The following is an 18,782-nucleotide window of genomic DNA, read 5'->3' as shown; positions in this document are numbered from 1 at the left end:
TGAATTGTAATTTCTGTAATTGGTTCTTGTTAGGAATAGGACAATATGTATTGTATCGGAATGTTGAACGTACTGTTGCAGAGACTGTATTTCTTATTATGGTATTGTGATATGAAGAACAAAAATTAGCTTGTGGTATGACGCTAAGTATGAAATTGATGTTGTTAGGGCAATTGTTTTGTTGCTGATTCATCCAGCATCTGGTGCTGTGCTAGAAGAATGCTTGCGAGCGGCAGAGGATATATCTCCTTCGGGAGCCGGCTGTGGTCCGGGTCCCTTCCACGCCCGGTCACTTGGGAAACTCGCACAGGTGACCGAGGGGAGAGGGTGCCCGAACGCCGGCCTGCCTCCTCCTGGCGTGCTTGCTCTTGTGCCCCTCTTGACAGTGCATTTCCGCTGTTTGTATTCAGGGTTTCTCTCGATCGGCTGCGTCTCTCTTGTGTGCGTACTGTTTGTTTCTGTGGCAGCCGACTGACACGTCGATTGATCGATCCGATACGTGCAGAAATAGCTAACTTGTTCAGGGACACAATCATGTGTACTAGCAGCAAGAAATGGTGCGTCTCTGGTTCAAACTGGTAGTTAATTGTATCCGGAAATGAACACGTCTCATTGATTATTTGTCCAAACGAGATTTCACGTGGCTAGATAAATTACAAGCGGCAAGAGATTTGCAGGCTAGATTACACATGCCATTTTTACGGCAAATTAAACATGATCGTCTATGTATTTATCAGGGGAGTAGGGTCAACTTGAATTCAGGTATTAAGTTGAATACCTATTCTTTTTTAAAAAAATAAATTTATATATAGTATATGGCATGTACATAAATTTAAAAAAAATAAAAAAAAATGACACAAGTAACACCATACCTATCCCTCTTGCAGCCCAAAAACCATTCTATTGCGCACCTACAAACTTCAGTGGACTATATAGAAAAACAAGCAAAGAAGCAAGATACAGAAAAAGAAATACTTGAAAAGATTGCTTGCTTACAATTGTTGTAAGGCAATTCTTTTTTGCAACAGGTTAATGACTAAGACATCATTACTCATTTCCGAAACACGAAGGATCAGAAAGTTGTCCTATAGTTTGTAAGCTTTCTTATCATTTTGCTGTTTTACATCCTCTGCGTTTCAGGCATTGCCACTTTAATATGTTGAACAATTAGTACCTCTATATGTTGAACATTTGGGATCACTTTTGTGTTTTATCTTTTTGCATATTATACAATTTGTCTTACGACTAGGTGATGCTCTATATCAAGTACACATGATAAAGGCTATGATTTAGGCTATAAAAACTTTAACACTTCAAAAATTTGTATACTCAGACTCAAAATCCAAGGTGCGGCTCTGGTATTGATGTGTCAGATATTAATCATGGTGTGTGGCACCAAGGCCCTACAGCTGATTTCTGGTGTTTTGCTTCTATCGATCCTTCAGGAGTCGGTAAATTAATACGCCTACCGTATTGCCAGGCTGCTAGGCACCAGGAGTGCTGAGTATGGAAAAGCTATAAACAGGACTTGCTGAGCATTTACAGGCTGTTTAAATGGTAGACTTGATACAGAGTTCATCCTGAATCACAATCTAGGATTCTTTTATCATCGTCTATAACAAACAAAAAGCTCAAAATTGGGCACATGTAGCCGTCTATATTTCAGGTCATGTGGGTTTACCGATTATTGGTTCTTGTTTGGTATATTTATACATCGTATTATATGCTCCCAATGTCATATTTCTCATGCCAACAAATATTGACTAACATATGATATGCTACTAATTCATGTATAATATCTTATATGAATTTTCAGTATAAAAGTTTATTAAACAACCACTAAATCTTAATAGTTAGACCCTGCAAAGCCAATATTCGAGTGGAAAAACTACAACCACAATGTCCTCAACACCAGTGGCCCTGTTGTGTAAATCAACACACATCTACCCGCCACAGAACCGCCCCCAGGCCACAGAGCTCTCAAACCAGATCTTAGAAAAAAATGACAAATCTAGCAAGGGAGGATCCTTGTGTGGTTCCAGGAGCGATTGACATGCGACACGTATATATATCATATGTGGGAGGGTCACGGCCCCTGCTAGCCTGTTTTGAAGTGGTGTTCAAGTGAGGGCTAGTGAGTTGGCTCCCTCCATCTAGCACAAGACATAACAGATAGCTGAGTGCAATCACTTGGGGGTATATGAAGTTTTAAATCATGTCATCGTAATCTTTAGGTGGCATGGTAAAAAGCAAACAATACCAAGGAGAATTGGGATCTAGCAAATAATAAATCTGCTGTACTGTTGCAGTGTTCTTGCTTTAATAGATAATAGTTTGAGGAGTTTTATGATGACACTCTGGATATTAAGAGGATTAAGTATAGCATAATTATTTTGCTTCCTAAGATTAAAAAAGCAAATAAAATTCAACAGTATAGCTAGGCCAATTTGTCTTCAAAATGTGTTATATAAAATATTCACTATGGCTTTAATCCTTAGAGTTTAGGCTGTAATGAGGAAAATCATAAACAGATGCCACAATGCCTTTAGAAAAGGAAGATTTGTAGTTGATGGCATTATATGTCTGCATGAGATTGTACATGATACTAAAATTGGGAAGGCTGAAGGTATCATCCTGAAATTGGATTTTGAGAAGGCATATGATAAAATAAGTTGGGATTTTCTCTTTAACTGCCTTGAGGGTAGGGGATTTTATCCTAAGTGGTGTAACTGGATTAAAATGATTGTGAAACATGTCACCCTTAGTGTGGTTGGACCTTATTTCTAGAGTGGAAAAGGAGTCAGACAAGGTTACCCTTTATCCCCACTCTGTTCATTCTAGCAGCAGAGACACCTAGCTAAATCTGGCCCAAATGGTTGGTACCTAATTACTTTGATAAGGGTATTGTGTGCCTACAGTATGCTGATGACACTGTATTGTGCCTTCAGGATGAATGTTGAATTAGCAAAAAATTTGAAGATCCTGTTGTACTTGTATATATGAAGCTGATGTCTGGCCTTAAAATCAGTTTCACAAAAAGTAATCTGGTAACTATAAAACATGATGCTTTGAAATCTGTTTTTTTACTCTGATCTGTGGTGTAAACTAATTACGTGAGTGTGTGGTGTAAATCTGATTCTCAGAGAGTATCACTTATAGGGAATCTCTATCGAACAGACCACCGTTTCTGCAATTTCCCTATGTTGAAATTTTAAGGAGTATCAAAACATGTGGCATTGCATAACCACAATTTTGTGTACATTTCTTGTTGATTTCGAGAGGGGTATACTAATGGTTGATCGCATATATAGTTGGCCTAACAACAGTACTTGATGTTTTCTATTGCTGTAACCTCAGAAATAAAGGTTTGAATCGTTTTCTATTGCATATATTGCAAAATTGGGAACATACGAAACACAGCTGCTGCGGAACACTCTCCGAGCGTACTGAGCTAGCAAACATATGATGATATGAGCACATAGCTGTGTGTTGAATCTGCAAGATAAGGCAAGAGATTGACATGATCGTCACTGTACTCATGGAGCCGTTAAATTAAGCTGCAGCAGACAGGCTTCTACCAGTAACGATATCAAAAATCACAGGGGAATATCCAAAAAATGTGCCCAGCAAGCAGGATACATGCAGACGAATGAATAGAAGCATGAATCGCAGTACTGATTAAGCTTGCGATGGATAAAGCTACCGGCTGGTTCAGAGTTTCTTCGAGCACAAGAGATTGAAAATATCTGCTGGGTTCATTATATTACAGCATCACACATCAGACCATGCATATATAGTTGTGTTTACTGTTCTCCTACGAGCATTACATCACAGATCACGGCACAAATGGCAGCGTCGGGAGCCTCGATTGCTTCTAGCTGCCCTCGGTGGCGGCGGCGACGGACGACGGTGGCTCAAGCAGTTCAATCAAATCTAAGGTATCTTGGTCGTCCTTGCCTCCACCATGTTCCTCTAGCTCTCCTGGGGCAACACTCTTAATCTTTTCTTTGATCTTTTGCATCTCTTGCCTTATCTCGCAGGCATCCGCCAATATATCGTCACGAGCCGGTCATGTCGAGGCGACCCACGATGATCCACTACCACTTGGGCCAGCTTCACCATCACTACTACCGACAGCATTTTTGGCAACGGGGGGGGGGGGGGGGGCAAATAGATCAAAGGCGGCTGGGTTTACGAGTCGCCTCTGTAGTGCCCCCCGTCGCGAGCCGCCTCTGGTAAACAATTTTCAGAGGCGGCTGAAGAGAGAGCTGCCTCTACAAAACAATTTTCAGAGGCGGTGTAAATGTGTTTTCTAGAGGCGGTTGGAGAGCCAGCCGCCTCTGTAAATAGCCGCGGACCCGAAAATTTTTGCCAAATCACCTCATTCGATCTCGGCGTCCGTGAGGTCCGTCTTCAAATGGCTAAGTCCTGAGACGCCGCCGCCCGTCTTTCCCTCTCCTCTCGCCTCTCCCTCTCCCTGTCCCCCGCCCTCCCTCTCCCTCTCTGGCGGCCAGATCTGGCGGCCAGATCCGGCGGCTATGGCGGCGCTGCCCCTTCCCTCCCCGCCCGAGGGCGCGGCGGCCCGTGGCGGGCGAGGCCCGAGCGGCGGCCTGAGCGGCGGCGGCGGGCGCTCCTGGTGAGGCGGCGGGCGCTCCTGGTGAGGCGGCGCGGCGCGGCCCGAGCGGCGGCCCCGAGCGACGGCAGCAGCGCTCCCTCTGTCTCGGGTACATCTCCCCCTCTCCCTCTGTGTCGGTGCAGCGGCGGCCAGATCCGACGGCCCCCTCCCTCCCTCCCTCCCTCTCCTCTCCCCCTCCCTGTCCCTCCATCTCTCTCTCACTTAGAGAGGGTTAAACTATGAATAAAACTGACTTCCGAGGGTTAAACTACGAAGAAACTAGTGATCTAAACGTGATTATCTGAACTAAACTCGATCGCGGGTTGATTTCTAGCTAACTCAGGGGCTCTTCTGCTATGCGACCACGGCTGACCGGTACTGACCAAAACCGATCTAAACTGGAGCGTTGGATCTAAACCTACCGGCTCAGGTTGGGCATCAATTAGATCTAATCGTGGTCGTGGAAAGAAGATCGAACGGCGAAAACTTGCGGGAGCGACGGCCGGCGGAGCAGCTGGCGACGGCGAGCAGAGCGCGACGGCAGAATGGCATCTAGAGAGTAGGCAACGAAGACAGTGGCAAAAAGTTAAAATCCCAATAATCATCCAAAGATTTGATGTGACGGGGCTAATTATTAGCCCGCGTGATTCAAACAGGCCCCTGATAAATTAATTATTTGATTGACATCAGCAACAACTGATCTGATCTCATGACGAATTGAAAGAATAAAAGGCAAACAGGTTCGCGTTATCAATTCATTTAACGATCGCCATGCAAATATTTTTAGAGTTCAAGGGTATAAACCCCAATCCATAAAATAGGACCAAACCAAGTTCAAATACAGGTTCAAGGCTGCATACAACTGCAGTTACCGCATACACTTCCGCACCTAGAACTTAGCTAACCCAAACAAACCACCCATCAGTATCCCAGCCAGATGACCATCAGACGCACGGCAACAGCTTCCATCCGCCCTTCTCGTCAGTCACCCGAGGCATAACCTTTGAGCTCTTGAGGAGAGCAGCTCCATCCTGTTGATGAAGATTGACCACTTGTCCAAGTCCCTCACCGGGCATAGAATCTCCCAATGTTTCAGCATAAGCGTCACACGCCTCCAAAAGTTTGAGGTGTTTCTCCAACTCTCGTTCTGAAAATACAAGGAATTTCTTAGCTTCCACAATCCCCACGGGATAGCAGAGGAGGCCATATCTAGACAACCGAATTTCTTATTACACAACCAAAAGTTAGCAACCGACACAAAATCCTTGCCTATGTCCAACTCACAGATCGCCATGCAAATCTCGCGTATAAATCAACTTGCACGGCACACGCGGTCTATCTATCTACCAGCAAGACTCATACAGAAACAGAAGAAAATGGCCTTCTCCTGCTCCTACCATAGCAGTGCCGGCCTGCTCTTTGCGCTCCTATTCTCTGCAACTCACAGTAGCAGCCAGCAGGTCGAAGCCGCTGTCGATCCTCTGCTTCCGATGTGCAAGACCGTCGGCGGCGGCAGCAAGTACGTCGGAATCGACTTCTGCCTGTCAGCCCTCCGCTCCGACAATCGGAGCCGCAGCGCCAAAGGCTACAGAGACTTCTCCAGCATCGCAGTCGACCTGCTGACGGACAACGTCACTAGCACGGCGGTACAGATCGATCACCTACTGCAGAAAGGCATCGACGCCGCGACGAGCGGTTGCCTTCGGTTGTGCCAAGAGTTGTACATAGAGATCGTGGGAAGGCTGTCAGGCTGCGCCGATGGTGTCAAGGACGGCAGTTTCGAGTTGGTGCAAGTGAACCTGTGGTTATTAGCGAGTGATTTGAAGAAGTGCGAGGCCGGGTTTATCGCAAGCCATGTGGCGTCGCCGTTGAAGGTGGACGACAACAATGCGTTCAAGCTGGCAAAGCTTGCCGATGGTTTGCTGGATCACGCCACCTTATCATCATGATAACTGTAAAACGTTTGCATGAGAGAAAGAAAACGATGAGGGAAAAAATGCTTGTATTTTTTTTATTTCAATTTGGACCGATGTTTGCAAGGGATGTCGATGCGCTTGTCGTGTTCCCCTTTTTTTTTTGCACCTTCTCCTGCAGTGTGGTTGTGCTGTCGTCGTGGACATTCGTGAGCCGTTGCCGCCACCAGGTGCAGTGGTTGCTCGACGGGGAGCTCTGAACGACGGTGATCCACCTCGTAGTTCAAGCTCGGTCAACCTCGTGGAGGCATGAGAGAAGGCAAGGGAGAAAGAGCACAGCGAGATCACTGCAAGACTAGATGATGGCGAGTTGCAGCGGGAGCGCCAAGCAGGGGAGACGGAGGACTTGGTCTTGGTGGGTGGCGACGAATCGGTGACCTCAGAGGCGGCGACCGCTCTGCTCTGCTCGTGTGCGGCGGCTCGCGCACGCTCGTCAGCCTCTCCGCCCTGCGTTCCTTCCTAGCTGCGGCAGTAAAATCGACGGCGTCAGGAGCTCCGCAAAGTAGCAGCGGGAACGCGGCGGCGCTCTGGCGTCTGGAGACGGAGATGGCTCGGCGCACGCGGGAGAATCCGTGAGGAGAGAGCTAGCAGATGGGCGGCGCATGGACACCTTCGTCATCTTGTCTTGTGTAATGGAGGACGCCGCCGCCTCTCGATCGAGCAGCTCGTGTTTGTCCACCAACGCATTGGCATTGGCGCATTGCTCAAGATGGTCTCCGCGTCTCTCGATTGGGGCCATTGGGTATGCTGAGGCAGCCAGGTGCTTGTGCTTTGGTTTTGATCAGGACTGCATCGTGGATGTCACAGGTGCAGCACCGCGCCACTGAAGGAGAGGCCAGTTTTCAACGACGGCCTCCATGGCTGCGCAAAATGTGACGGGCTCATATACATACTGATGGTTCATGACGTAATCAAAAAGAAAATGTAATTGTCGAGTGAGCAGTTGGGCCACATGTGATCAAAATGGTTGGTTACACTCAGAGGTTGGAGAAGCTGGGCTTCCCACTTAGACCAAGAGTTGGCCACTGACTTCATTTTGGCATCTCTTCCGCCTAGATATGGGAACTTCATCTCGAACTACCACATGCATGGGGCGGAGAAGGGCCTGAATGAGCTGTGTGGCATGCTTAAGACAGCAGAGGGTGATAGAACGGCAAAAAATTGTAGCCAGCAGATCTGCACGGTTGTGGTACACTGACATCTACAAGTAAATCACGACAAAGTCTACCCAACCCATCTTCTCATTTTGTCCCTGCCTGGTTGCTGCCTGGGGACTCTGGAATCAGGAGCCACCTTGTGTGCAGCAGCGGCGGCCAGCCTTGGTGAAGCCCTTCGCCTTACCAGCAAACTCGAGCTCCTCATAATGTGATTATGCTCACAAATTGCTCATGCTGATCGCTGGTGTTCTTGTTCCTTCAACTTCCTCTCAAGCACTTTGTTCTGACAAAATAAACAATAACAAAAAACTATCCACATAGCAGAGTCAAATATAGTAAAACCTATAGGAGTCACCTTTTGTTCCACAATTGATGGCTGATGTTCTTGTTCTTTCTCCTTTAGTTTTCCAGAAAGCAGACGCTGCTGTTTCTCTGATGTAATTTGAGAATGCGCCTTGGAATCTAACCGGCCTTCAAGCTCTTTTACCTATTATATATGTTTCAACAAGGTTGTCAGGTACAAATGAGCAATAGTATAACTGAGAAACATGAGAAGAATCAACTCTTCAAATTTTACCCTCGTCAATCCTATATACCTTCTCTTGCAAGTCCTTGCAAAGTTGTTCGTCCCCTTTGGCTTTGCTCTTTAAATTTTGTAAGTCTTTTTCTAGCTTTCTGACTTTCCTGCTTAGTTTCTTCAAGATTGCATTCATTTGGCGGGAAAAATGTAAGATATATCATTAGGCAAGCTTCAATCAGGTTACTAGCACAGTACAGAAGTTCATCATGAAAGTCAGATTCAGGAAAAATGCACAACTAAAACTCACCATCTGTCTGGTGTTTTGAAGTTGGGCACTATGAACCTGCTTCTTTGCTGGCCCCAATTCAATATGACGAAGACAGCTAGCAAAACTTAATGACATCAAGGTTTCTGAAGCATCGCTTTCTGATGGGCTAATTTGAACAAGCATTAATGCTTTAGAGTTCCCTCCTATTATCAATGTGAAAAGCACAGAAATAAAATTAATCGTGTGGCTAAGTCAATAAAACAAAGAAGATACTTATTGATCAAGGGCATGGTTTTCCTTCAACAAGCTGATAATCTTACCTAGAGAATCTTGCAGCAAGTACGTCAGTTTGGAATTCCTGACCAGAAAAAGGTAAATAAATAGCAAGCGATAAGATCAGATGGGGCCACACACTTAAATACGCACGTTATATGAGTACCACAAACCTGTAGGGTATATGGCTATTTTCCATAGCAAGAGCAGAAATGACACCACGCAATGCAGAAAGTGATCTGTTAATATACTTTGCTTCATTAAGCTGTTCACCTTGAGCATCAGTCTTGGTTAAGCGCTCACTTCCAGCCAAATCTACAAGCCAAAGTTTACTGCTTGTACATTCTCCATTCAGATCATTCTTTGCCCTCACCTTGATAAATATCATGCTGAAACAAAGTTATGAAGGTTAAAAAAATGGACAACAAGCCAAAAATACGAATATATAATAATACAATTGTGACTAACCAGTGCGAACGACTGCTGTGCGTATTCACGTTGTTTGAACCTACAGCCCTTGCATTGCTTCCAGTTTGCAAAATGTTCCAAACCTCATTTATGTCCTTGACTTTGGCATCCGTTATTCCAGGCACATGAGAGGATTTATCTCTGTCCAGCTTGATCTCCAGACTAATTTCAAAAGATAAACATTAATTTACCACAAACTGATACTGCTGTAAAACAAAAAAGGACTTAAAGGTACTTTTTCATACTTTTTAGATGAAGGCGTCGCAAGAAGGTCCCTGATTTGTTCATTATACACCTCAAGAATGCTCACAGATAAGTCATACTTATATGTGGCTTCCCTCTCATTCACAATTTTGAACAATTCTTCCAGACTTTTATAATTGACCCCCCTATCTCTTTTGGTCCCTTCCATAGCAAAAGTATTTCCTGATCCTGTCTGTCCATAGGCAAAAATACATATATTGTAGCCATCTAAGACCGAAGTGACCAATGGAGACACGTCATCATATATAACACCTGCATATTCATTCAAGTTGCACATTAAACACCAACAGTCGGGCAAGGGAAGTTTTGCATGCTAGCAGATACAAAGGAACACAACAACAACGACGACAACAAAGCCTTCAATCCCAAACAAGTTGGGGTAGACTAGCAGACACAAAAGAACATAAATAGTTAAACTAATAGTGTCTCAAAGTTTTTCTTTTTAACCAAACATGAATTATTATGCAGCTACAAATCTAACACAATGATAGTGTTACAATGGAAGAAGAACTAGCACAGTCCAGTTTAAACATGTACCTTGACCATCCTTTGGAGTGAACACTCTGTCGAATTTGAATGTCTTTTTAGTAGTTTCAGTAACTGTGACCATGATCTCCCCATCATTGGCTCCATTAAAATCCACTACAGATTTCTTACTTGATGACGTTTCATCTTTGCTTAGGGGTCGGCACCAACAGAAAACCCTAATATTTCCTGAAATAGTAGAGATAAACAGGAATTGAAATATGAAATCAAGTAAGTGTAAACGACTATAATTACACTTCAAAAAAAAGTGTAAATGACTGAATAAACAAAGAACAGTACATACCTTTGGTCTCCTGAACAATATTATGAAGTTTCCTGTTCTTGTCCAACTCTTTATTGTACTTAAATTTTAAACATTCACGCTGGGCAACTGTAATAACAACAACATACAATTACTATTGAAGTATTGACAACTGAATGTTTTTGTAATTGCAAGTCCACAACAACGCCACTTCAGATATTATCTAAGTCCTGAACCACATTCTTGATCTTACTCAATTCAGGAAATGCATTTGCACATTCACGTACTTCATGTTCAACCCTATCTGTGCTTGTTTCAGGCCCTGAGGATTAGTGAGCGAAAAATTATTTTACTTAACCAATTCCAGCTGTTGGTGTGATATGGCATGCATTCAATTAGCTTTACCTTGATTTTTCTTTCCAAGATAGGAATGACAGCAGCCCACGATTTTTTGTCATTTTCATATTTTTGAGAAACATTTCTCAGTTGATCACTCTCTCTACAAAGGGCTTGCTCTGCAGCAAATGGATAAAAATGGTGAGTATAAACAAACAATTAGAATGAGAAAATGATTGATGCCCTGGTATAATCCATACCAAGCCTCTCTATTTCCATATCTTTTTGGCAGAGCTCTTTTTTAAGTCTGCCAAGCTCCAGATTGTTAGAGTCTACCACAGAAACCTTGACATTGGAATCATAGCCTGCAGCTGCATCGTCACCAACATTAATGAACAGAACAGAGTCATCCACTTCGTGAAAAGCAGCATGGGAGAGTAAGAGAAGCTCCATAGAGCAACCATAACATATTAAATGAGAATAGAATTATTTGGACATACATGAGAATAGAATTATTTGAGAAATTTTACTTTAATATGTTATGGTTGCTCTATGGAGCTCCTCTTACTCTCCCATGCTGCCTTTCACGAAGTGGATGACTCTGTTCTATTCATTAATGTTGGTGGCGATGCAGCTGCAGGCTATGATTCCAATGTCAAGGTTTCTATGGTAGACTCTAACAATCTGGAGCTTGACAGACTTAAAAAAGAGCTCTGCCAAAAGGATATGAAAATAGAGAGGCTTGGTATGGATTATGCCAGGGCAGCAATCATTTTCTCATTCTAATTGTTTGTATATACTTACCATTTTTATCCATTTGCTGCAGAGCAAGCCCTTTGTAGAGAGAGTGATCAACCGAGAAATGTTTCTCAAAAATATGAAAATGACAAGAAATTGTGGACTGCTGCCATTCCTATCTTGGAAAGGAAAATCAAGGTAAAACTAATTGAATGCATGTCATATCACACCAACAGCTAGAATTGGTTAAGTAAAACAATTTTTCACTCACTAATCCTCAGGGCCTGAAACAAGCATAGATAGGGTTGAATCATGAAGTACGTGAATGTACAAATGCATTTCCTGAATTGAGTAAGATCAAGAGTGTGGTTCAGGACTTAGGTAATATCTGAAGTGGCGTTGTTGTGGACTTGCCAATTACAAAAACATTTAGTTGTCAATACTTCAATAGTAATTGTTGTTGTTATTACAGTTGCCCAGCGTGAATGTTTAAAATTTAAGTACAATAAAGAGTAGGACAAGAACAGGAAACTTCATAATATTGTTCAGCAGACTATGTACTGTTCTTTGTTTATTCAGTCATTTACACTTTTTTTAAGTGTAATTACAGTCGTTTTATACTTACTTAACACTTACTTGATTTCATATTTCAATTCCTGTTTATCTCTACTATTTCAAAAAATATTAGGGTTTTCTGTTGGTGCCGACCCCTCATAAAAAGGTGCACCCCGGAGTGTTCGTGCCGATCTCTTCAATCCCGTCGACCTAATCCGCAACCAAAACCCCACAGAAACATATGAGAATCCCGATTTCCAAACCAATCGATCAAAACAGATGGGTAATCGAATACGCTTACCGAGCTTAGGCCCTCGAGCGCCTTGATCATGGCATCGTTAGTAACGTTCGCACGGACGCCGTTACGCTTGCACAGCGCCTGGAGCTTGCGGCGCGAGGTCTTGTGGAAGTCCATGGATCTGCGACGATAGAATCCAAACTCAAAAATAGGTCATGCCGCCGTGCACAGTGATCTGGGTACCAAAAATACACTCCAACAAAAGACCCAAACACACACCCATTTTTGCGTACCGCGGGAGATGAGACGCAAAAATACGTCGTCCAGAGAGGGCGACGCAAATTCTTCCGCGCCGTAGTGGTGGACCCGCGGCCAGGCGGGACCGCGTCGGGGAGCCGCCGGCACGGCGAGGAGCGGCCGCGGCGAGGAGTGGGGCGAAGCGGGGTGCGGGGCGTGGTGAGGAGCAGCTGGCCCGCGGACGACGACGATGCCGCCGCAGGAGGTGGGAGGCGGGGCGACGACGGATCCGCGGCGGGGCGGCGAGGCGAGCCTGTGGCCGGCGCTTCCAGGCGGGGCGACGGCGGATCCGCGGTGGGGCGGCGAGGCGAGCCCGCGGCCGGCGCTTCCAGGCGGGGCGAGGCGGAGGATTTGGGTTCGCTGCTGTTGGAGTTCGCTTGTGTTTGGATTTCCTGACAGAGGGATAGAGGCGGCGGTAGAGGGATAGGGGCCGCATTAATTCTACCGGAGCAACGGCTGCAGTTTGCAGGCGACGCTCGGGAAACGCTAGCCAGCGCGGAATTACTGGAAGGAGCGTCGCGAAGATTGCCCCCAGCGATCCTACCCTCACAATTGCTCAGCGAAAGAGAGGTGACAGTAGCAGATCTACTATCCACAGCAGTGTTTCGGAAGCTCTTGAGGACGTGACGGCAGTCTTCTATGATGAGGACCGCAATGAAATCGACACAGGAAACAGTAAAGGCCTGGTGCATGTCTTCTCAAGGCCTTGTTTAGATGGCATCTAAATTCCAAGTTTTTTCACTCTCTCCATTACATTAATTTTTAGTCGATTGTATGGAGTATTAAATGTAGGTAAAAAAATAACTAATTACACAGTTTAGTTGGAAATCACGAGATGAATCTTTTGAGCCTAGTTGGTCTACGATTGGACAATATTTGTCAAATAAAACGAAAGTTGTACTATTCATCGGTTTCAATTTTTTTGCAATCTAAACGAGGCCCAAATTAACTTTGACATCGACCCCAAATCTTGTAGATACCTCTTGTACTCCCTCCGTACTGGTATTAGAAGTCGTTTAGAACATGATTACGCTTATCAAGGAGTGATTAATTAAGAAACGTTTTCCTTCTTTACCCTTATTAAACAGGGCTGCGGGTGTCTCCAATACAACAACTCATCGTAGTCCAATTGGTAAGCATTCTGTGGTTCGGGACTGGTGGTCCAGTGTTCGAATCCTGGGAAGCTCTTTTTTTTTATCAGTACGTGGGATTTGCATGGCGCTGCATGCGGCTCGCTCGTTGCTTTGCTGCATGCTCGCTCGCTGCATGCGCTCGCATGGCGCTGTGCACGGTCATGTTTAGGCGTGTGTATGTACCCTCTGCCGCGTTTTTTTCCATTGGCGCTCGTTCGTTTGTTGGTGGATGCACTCTCTGCCGCGCTTTTTTTTCCATTGGCGCTTGTTCGTTTGTTGGCGGGTTATTTTCCTTCGTTTGGCGCTCACCGTGCGCTCAGCAGGTCCGACGGTTCGATTACCGGGCTACAGTATTAAATCGTCTCGTAGCTCTTGTTACTCCGTACACTGGTCCATACTGCCTTGCCCTGCTTATTCTTCACTTGTTCATCTAGGCATGGCTTAGCCTCTTCTTTTTCTATCTTGTCCTTCCATAGCAAACCGTACGGCGCAATGGCTGATGTCCTCCATGGCTTCGATTTGAACGTTCGTATGGAGGAAGATGACAACGGCAATCTTTCCTTCAAACTCAACGAGCCTATACTGGAGGACCACAACAACAATGGTAACGTGTTGATTCTTACTCATTTTTTTCTTTCATGTTTTTATATTCACACCGTCTTCATGTTACTGCAAATGTTCCGGCATCAGAAGCCAACGACGAGCAACAAGACGTGTTCAATCTCAACGAGCCGGAAGATCACCACGGTGGTAATATATCACTTCGATCTATCCTTTCGTTGGTTGTTTAATTTTTTTTTGTTCTCATCATTGTTTCTTTTTTTTACAGTACTTGATTTGAACTTACCACTCAATGAGTTCGGTGCAGTTGATTTCGACTTTATACAAAATCTTGCTGGTAACATTTTTTTATCACAGTCACATTCATTTTAGTTAAGGCAAGTGTACTTTGTTGATGCTATGGATACTTGCAGTAGCTACTAATAGATGAATTAGTTTGTATTTTATTCCTACAGCTAGAACATGGTGCCGGTAATTAATGTTTGCTTTTTTCAACAGAACATGTTCAACAACCCAACCGATGGAAAGAAATGCTGAAGAACTCCGAAAACAAGTTTATCAAGCTTTGTTGGCTAGAAGCAACAATGGGCGAGGATGCATCCATGGAGCCTGGCGCGGCCTTCATCTTCTACTGCAGCAAGGGCGAGCGGCCAGAGGCGTGCGGCGGCGTGCGGATGAGAGGCCAGCAAGTGCGAGCGGCGAGAGGCGTACGGCGGCGGCGTGCGGATGGGAGGCCAGTAAGGGCGCGCGGCATGCAACGTTGGTTCTGCAGCAGCATGCAACGTTGGTTTTGCAGCATGCAGCGATGTGCGGATGGAAGGTCAAACGCGCGTGCACTGGGAGCCCAATCGCGTATGCGTCGAGCGCAGCGCTAATAACTCTAGCGGCGCAGGAGCCCAAGCGCGAGGGGCAACTGCGTCCAAAGCAACGTTCCTACAACAGAACGACTTCTTTTTGTCAATTCCTTTCAAATTACGTAACGTCTTCCTTTACCAGTATGGAGGGAGTACCGTACTCGAATTTCCTGTCGTTCTACGCTCGGTGGTCGTTTTCAAATTTGCTGTCGTTCTGGTGTCGCGGGATGTTCATTTGACGTGAATGCCCTTGGTCAAGCGCCCCCTCGCGTCTAATCCGGCAACGCATTCATCACGGCATGCGCGGCTCCTCGTTACTCACCCACCCGCCTGCATTCATCACGGCATGCGCGGCTCCCACGATTACCTTCACCTCATTCGTCTTCCCTCTGCATGCTCGCCTCTCCCTCGCCTCCTTCGGCTCCGTCTGCACGCTCGCTGCTCCTCGCCGGCCGCCACAGTCTAGGGTTTAGGGTTTGGTGCCGTTCCTCGCCGCCACGGATGGCTCGGTCGCCTGCACGCACGCTCGCCGCTGGCCACGCGCTCGTCGGTAGATCGTATGCACGCTCGTCGCAGGATGTCGCGGCCTCGTCGGCGGCTCTGGGCTCGGCGGATGTGGCTGTCTCCGACGAGCTCGTGCTGGTTTCCAAGGAGCTCGCCTCGGAAGAGCTGTTTGCGGGCTCGGCGTCGGTGTTCGCGGACTCGGATGAGACGTTCGCGGACGTCGAAGAGGTGCTGGACTCCATCGAGGAGGTGATCACGGGCTCGGAGGAGGTGTTCGCGGACTCCGTCAAGCAGGTCGCGGCCTCCGTCGAGATGGTGCCGGACTCCGTCGAGCCTCCGTGTCCTCGCTGCAGCACGTTCCATGCCGGCGGCGTCTTCGGAGAGGAATGCTACCGAGCTCGCCGCGAAGCTCGCCGGTGTGCCCGTTGTGGGCTCTTACATGAAGACTATGATAGGACAGCAAAATGGTTCGACTACCTGGACAAGTTCGACTGTGAGATCTACATCCCAGATGCCTGCAAACTTCAAATGGATGGTAACACCATCATTCTGCCAGAGCACGTCATCAACAAGTTGGACAAGATCAGAGATGCAAAGAAGTTGGAACATGCAAAGCTGAAACAAGATGCAAGCAAAGAACAGTAAGGTACATGTCTTTTTCTAATTTGCTACGAACATGCTTGCTGCCACTACAAGATCAGTAAAGTGCAAAAGCTAACTTGCTATTTCTAATGCTTTCAAGCAGGGAGATTTGCAATTGCTTCAGCTAGCAAGGAAGGTTCACAAGGGATTTGCAATGGCAGCCTATCTTCCCTCTCTAGTCTTTGTTTGTTCAAGTGAGGAATCTTTATATTGTTGCAACCTTTAATCTTCATCGCTTCCTTCAAAACAGTTTGTAGTGTTACAAATATCCTGTTTGCTCTCCATGGACTGTACTCCAAGAATGCCTGCAAGAAATGTGTGCAAGAAATTAGATCTTTCATTGTCTTAGAATCTTTATTGTATTGAAACAAACAAATGGATGATCATTTACCTGCTGCACTACCGGAATTAGATCTTTCATTGTCTTAGCATTTTTGCTGTATTGAATAGCTTGGATAGCTCGAAAGAAACCCAAATCTAGAATATTAAAATCTGGAGAATTGGGTGGTTGACATATAAGCCGAATGTCAAACCCATCTTGCTTAGCAATCTCACAAAATTGAGGATCATCCACTTTTAAATGAGAAGGAGCATTGTCTTGTTGTATGAAAATTGGCTTGTGAACATCTTCTCTTGGCCACTTGGCTCTAATTGCAGGCAACACTCTATTTATCATGAAATCTCTTATCACCTCCCTTGTGATTGATTGAATTGGTTTGATTACTTGCTCTCCACGTAGACGATTGTGACTTCGTCTAATAGCTTGTTCAAAAGTGACTAGTGGAAAGCAACCTATTTTGCCATCAAACACACATTCTCCATCTCTAAATCTTGGCCGAGCAACTACACACAAGAACATGATCCTAGGGATGTAGTTCTTGTTTTTGCAAGTGCGATGTGGTTCATCTTCCTCGGGTAGCAAGTAGTACCTCTCCGATTTTTGATGGAGATAGAACCACTTCTCATCAATAAACACAAAGTCAAACAAATCCTTGAACTTTGGATCATCAAGCAAACCTTGGTCAATCATGTCAATGCACCACTTCAACCTAGTCTTCTTGTTAGCATCAGTGAGATAAGGTTTAATGCTACTAGAGTGGCGCCTAAGCAAACCCTTTTTCAAATACCTTTGAATCCTAGCTTTGCTAATACCAAGTCTACTAGACAAATCTTGTATGGTCATTCTTTGTTGGAGAGAAATGGCCCTCAACCTTTCCAAATCAAGAGGGATTGCTTTACGGCCACATCTACCTTTCTTTAGATTAGGAACCTTGACCGGAATGTTTTGACGAAGTTGGTTTTTACCTTGCTTCCATATGCACTGAACTGTTCGAATATGTACTCCAAATCGATCACCAACAATTCTTGTATCGTGCTTGCCTAGTTTCCCATTCTTGCTTCTCATCAATAGTGCTTGGTACACTTGTTGTCTTGTATGATCAGAATAGTCATGCTTCGGTTGGTTTACTTGTTCTAGCAATAGGAAAAAAACAAGCATTTTAATAGTCACGGCATGATCTAAATATAGGGGGGGAAAACAAGCATTCTAATAGTAATATATTATCACTGCACGATCTAAATATAGGGGGAAAACAAGCATTCTAATAGTAATAAGTTATCACTGCATGATCTAAATATAGGGGGGAAAAACAAGCATTCCAAGAGTAATAAGTTATCACGGCATGATCTAAATATAGGGGAAAAAAACAAGCATTCTAATAGTAATAAGTAGTCACGGCATAATCTAAATATAGGGGGGGGGGAAAGAAGCATTGTAATAGTAATAAGTAGTCACGGCATAATCTAAATATAGGGAAAATAATAAAATATAGCCATGCTTACCAGCGGGGTTATGTAAATAATCAAAATCTACAGCTCCAAATTCATCTAGTGGCAAGTTCAAGTCAATTCCTGTCCAAAAATAAAAGAAAATGCTAAGAATGGACATAACGTTGCCATGCTCCAACGGAGGCTCCACCGGAAACAATTCATGTCCAAAAAGAAAAGAACATACCGTTGCCATGCTCCAACGGAGGCTCGTTGAGATCAAAAAAAAGCGTCACCGTCATCATCTTCATGCTCTGCGAGATGAAACTCAGTGTTGCCGTCGTCATCTTCATGCTCTGCGAGATGAAACTCAGTGTTGCCGTCGTCATCTTCAAGCTCTGTGACATGAAACCGTTGCTGTCGTTGAGATCCCACGGCAGGTTGCCATCGTGCACAAAGCAACAACAAAGCAAAATGGAACTAATAATAGATGGTTACCGTTGTCGTCGTTGAGATCCCACGGCAGGTTGCCGTTCTCTTCATCTTCTACACGAATGTTGAGATCGAAGCCAGAGAAGTAATCAGCCATCCTCTTCTGCAGACAGACGTGGAAGGAGAACAGCTAGTCCATGGCGGCGTAGTAGCAGCAAGCAAGGTAGGGAAGCAAGGCAGGGAAAGCAATGGAGTACTAGTAGCTGCCTGGTTAAATAGGAAGGGGTATATGAACAGACGCACGATGCCAGCAACGAAAAAAAAAGCGCCAAATTGAAAGCTTTAGCGCGCATGGCCAAAACGAGGGCGCGCACGGCCAAACCCGCTGAACGCACGGCCA

At 45.2% G+C, this 18,782-nt stretch overlaps 3 protein-coding genes across 6 annotated transcripts; 1 reads left to right on the top strand and 2 right to left on the bottom strand.

Annotated features, from left to right (window-relative positions):
- The first annotated feature begins 6,105 nt into the window (after positions 1-6,105).
- LOC136502911 (uncharacterized) lies at positions 6,106-6,564 on the top strand. The gene has a single exon (XM_066498162.1). The coding sequence runs from the start codon at positions 6,106-6,108 to the stop codon at positions 6,562-6,564; it is 459 nt and encodes a 152-aa protein (XP_066354259.1).
- A 923-nt stretch (positions 6,565-7,487) lies between these two features.
- Positions 7,488-11,080, bottom strand: LOC136504342 (kinesin-like protein KIN-14E). Of its 4 annotated transcripts, none has more exons than XM_066499238.1 (9): positions 10,076-11,080; positions 9,520-9,790; positions 9,275-9,436; positions 8,980-9,195; positions 8,854-8,891; positions 8,573-8,736; positions 8,342-8,440; positions 8,101-8,232; positions 7,488-8,028 (listed from the first exon to the last, which is right to left on the bottom strand). In XM_066499238.1, exons 1-9 carry the CDS (start codon positions 10,146-10,148, stop codon positions 7,975-7,977), a joined length of 1,209 nt encoding a protein of 402 aa, XP_066355335.1. In that variant the 5' UTR covers positions 10,149-11,080; the 3' UTR covers positions 7,488-7,974. The 4 variants fall into 4 exon arrangements, with proteins under 4 accessions (XP_066355335.1, XP_066355333.1, XP_066355334.1 ...); XM_066499236.1 differs by having other exon boundaries at positions 7,488-8,232; positions 10,076-10,252; positions 10,368-11,079; XM_066499237.1 differs by having other exon boundaries at positions 7,488-8,232; positions 10,076-10,840; positions 10,922-11,074.
- Positions 11,081-12,019: 939 nt separating this feature from the next.
- Positions 12,020-13,180, bottom strand: LOC136502597 (uncharacterized). The gene is made up of 3 exons (XM_066497847.1): positions 12,486-13,180; positions 12,256-12,373; positions 12,020-12,164 (listed from the first exon to the last, which is right to left on the bottom strand). Exons 1-3 carry the CDS (start codon positions 12,923-12,925, stop codon positions 12,111-12,113), a joined length of 612 nt encoding a protein of 203 aa, XP_066353944.1. The 5' UTR covers positions 12,926-13,180; the 3' UTR covers positions 12,020-12,110.
- Between the last annotated feature and the right edge of the window lie 5,602 nt (positions 13,181-18,782).

Source organism: Miscanthus floridulus, chromosome 14 (genome assembly GCF_019320115.1).
Source record: "Miscanthus floridulus cultivar M001 chromosome 14, ASM1932011v1, whole genome shotgun sequence".
NCBI lineage: Eukaryota > Viridiplantae > Streptophyta > Magnoliopsida > Poales > Poaceae > Miscanthus > Miscanthus floridulus.
This window is presented reverse-complemented; position numbering and strand designations above follow the sequence as displayed.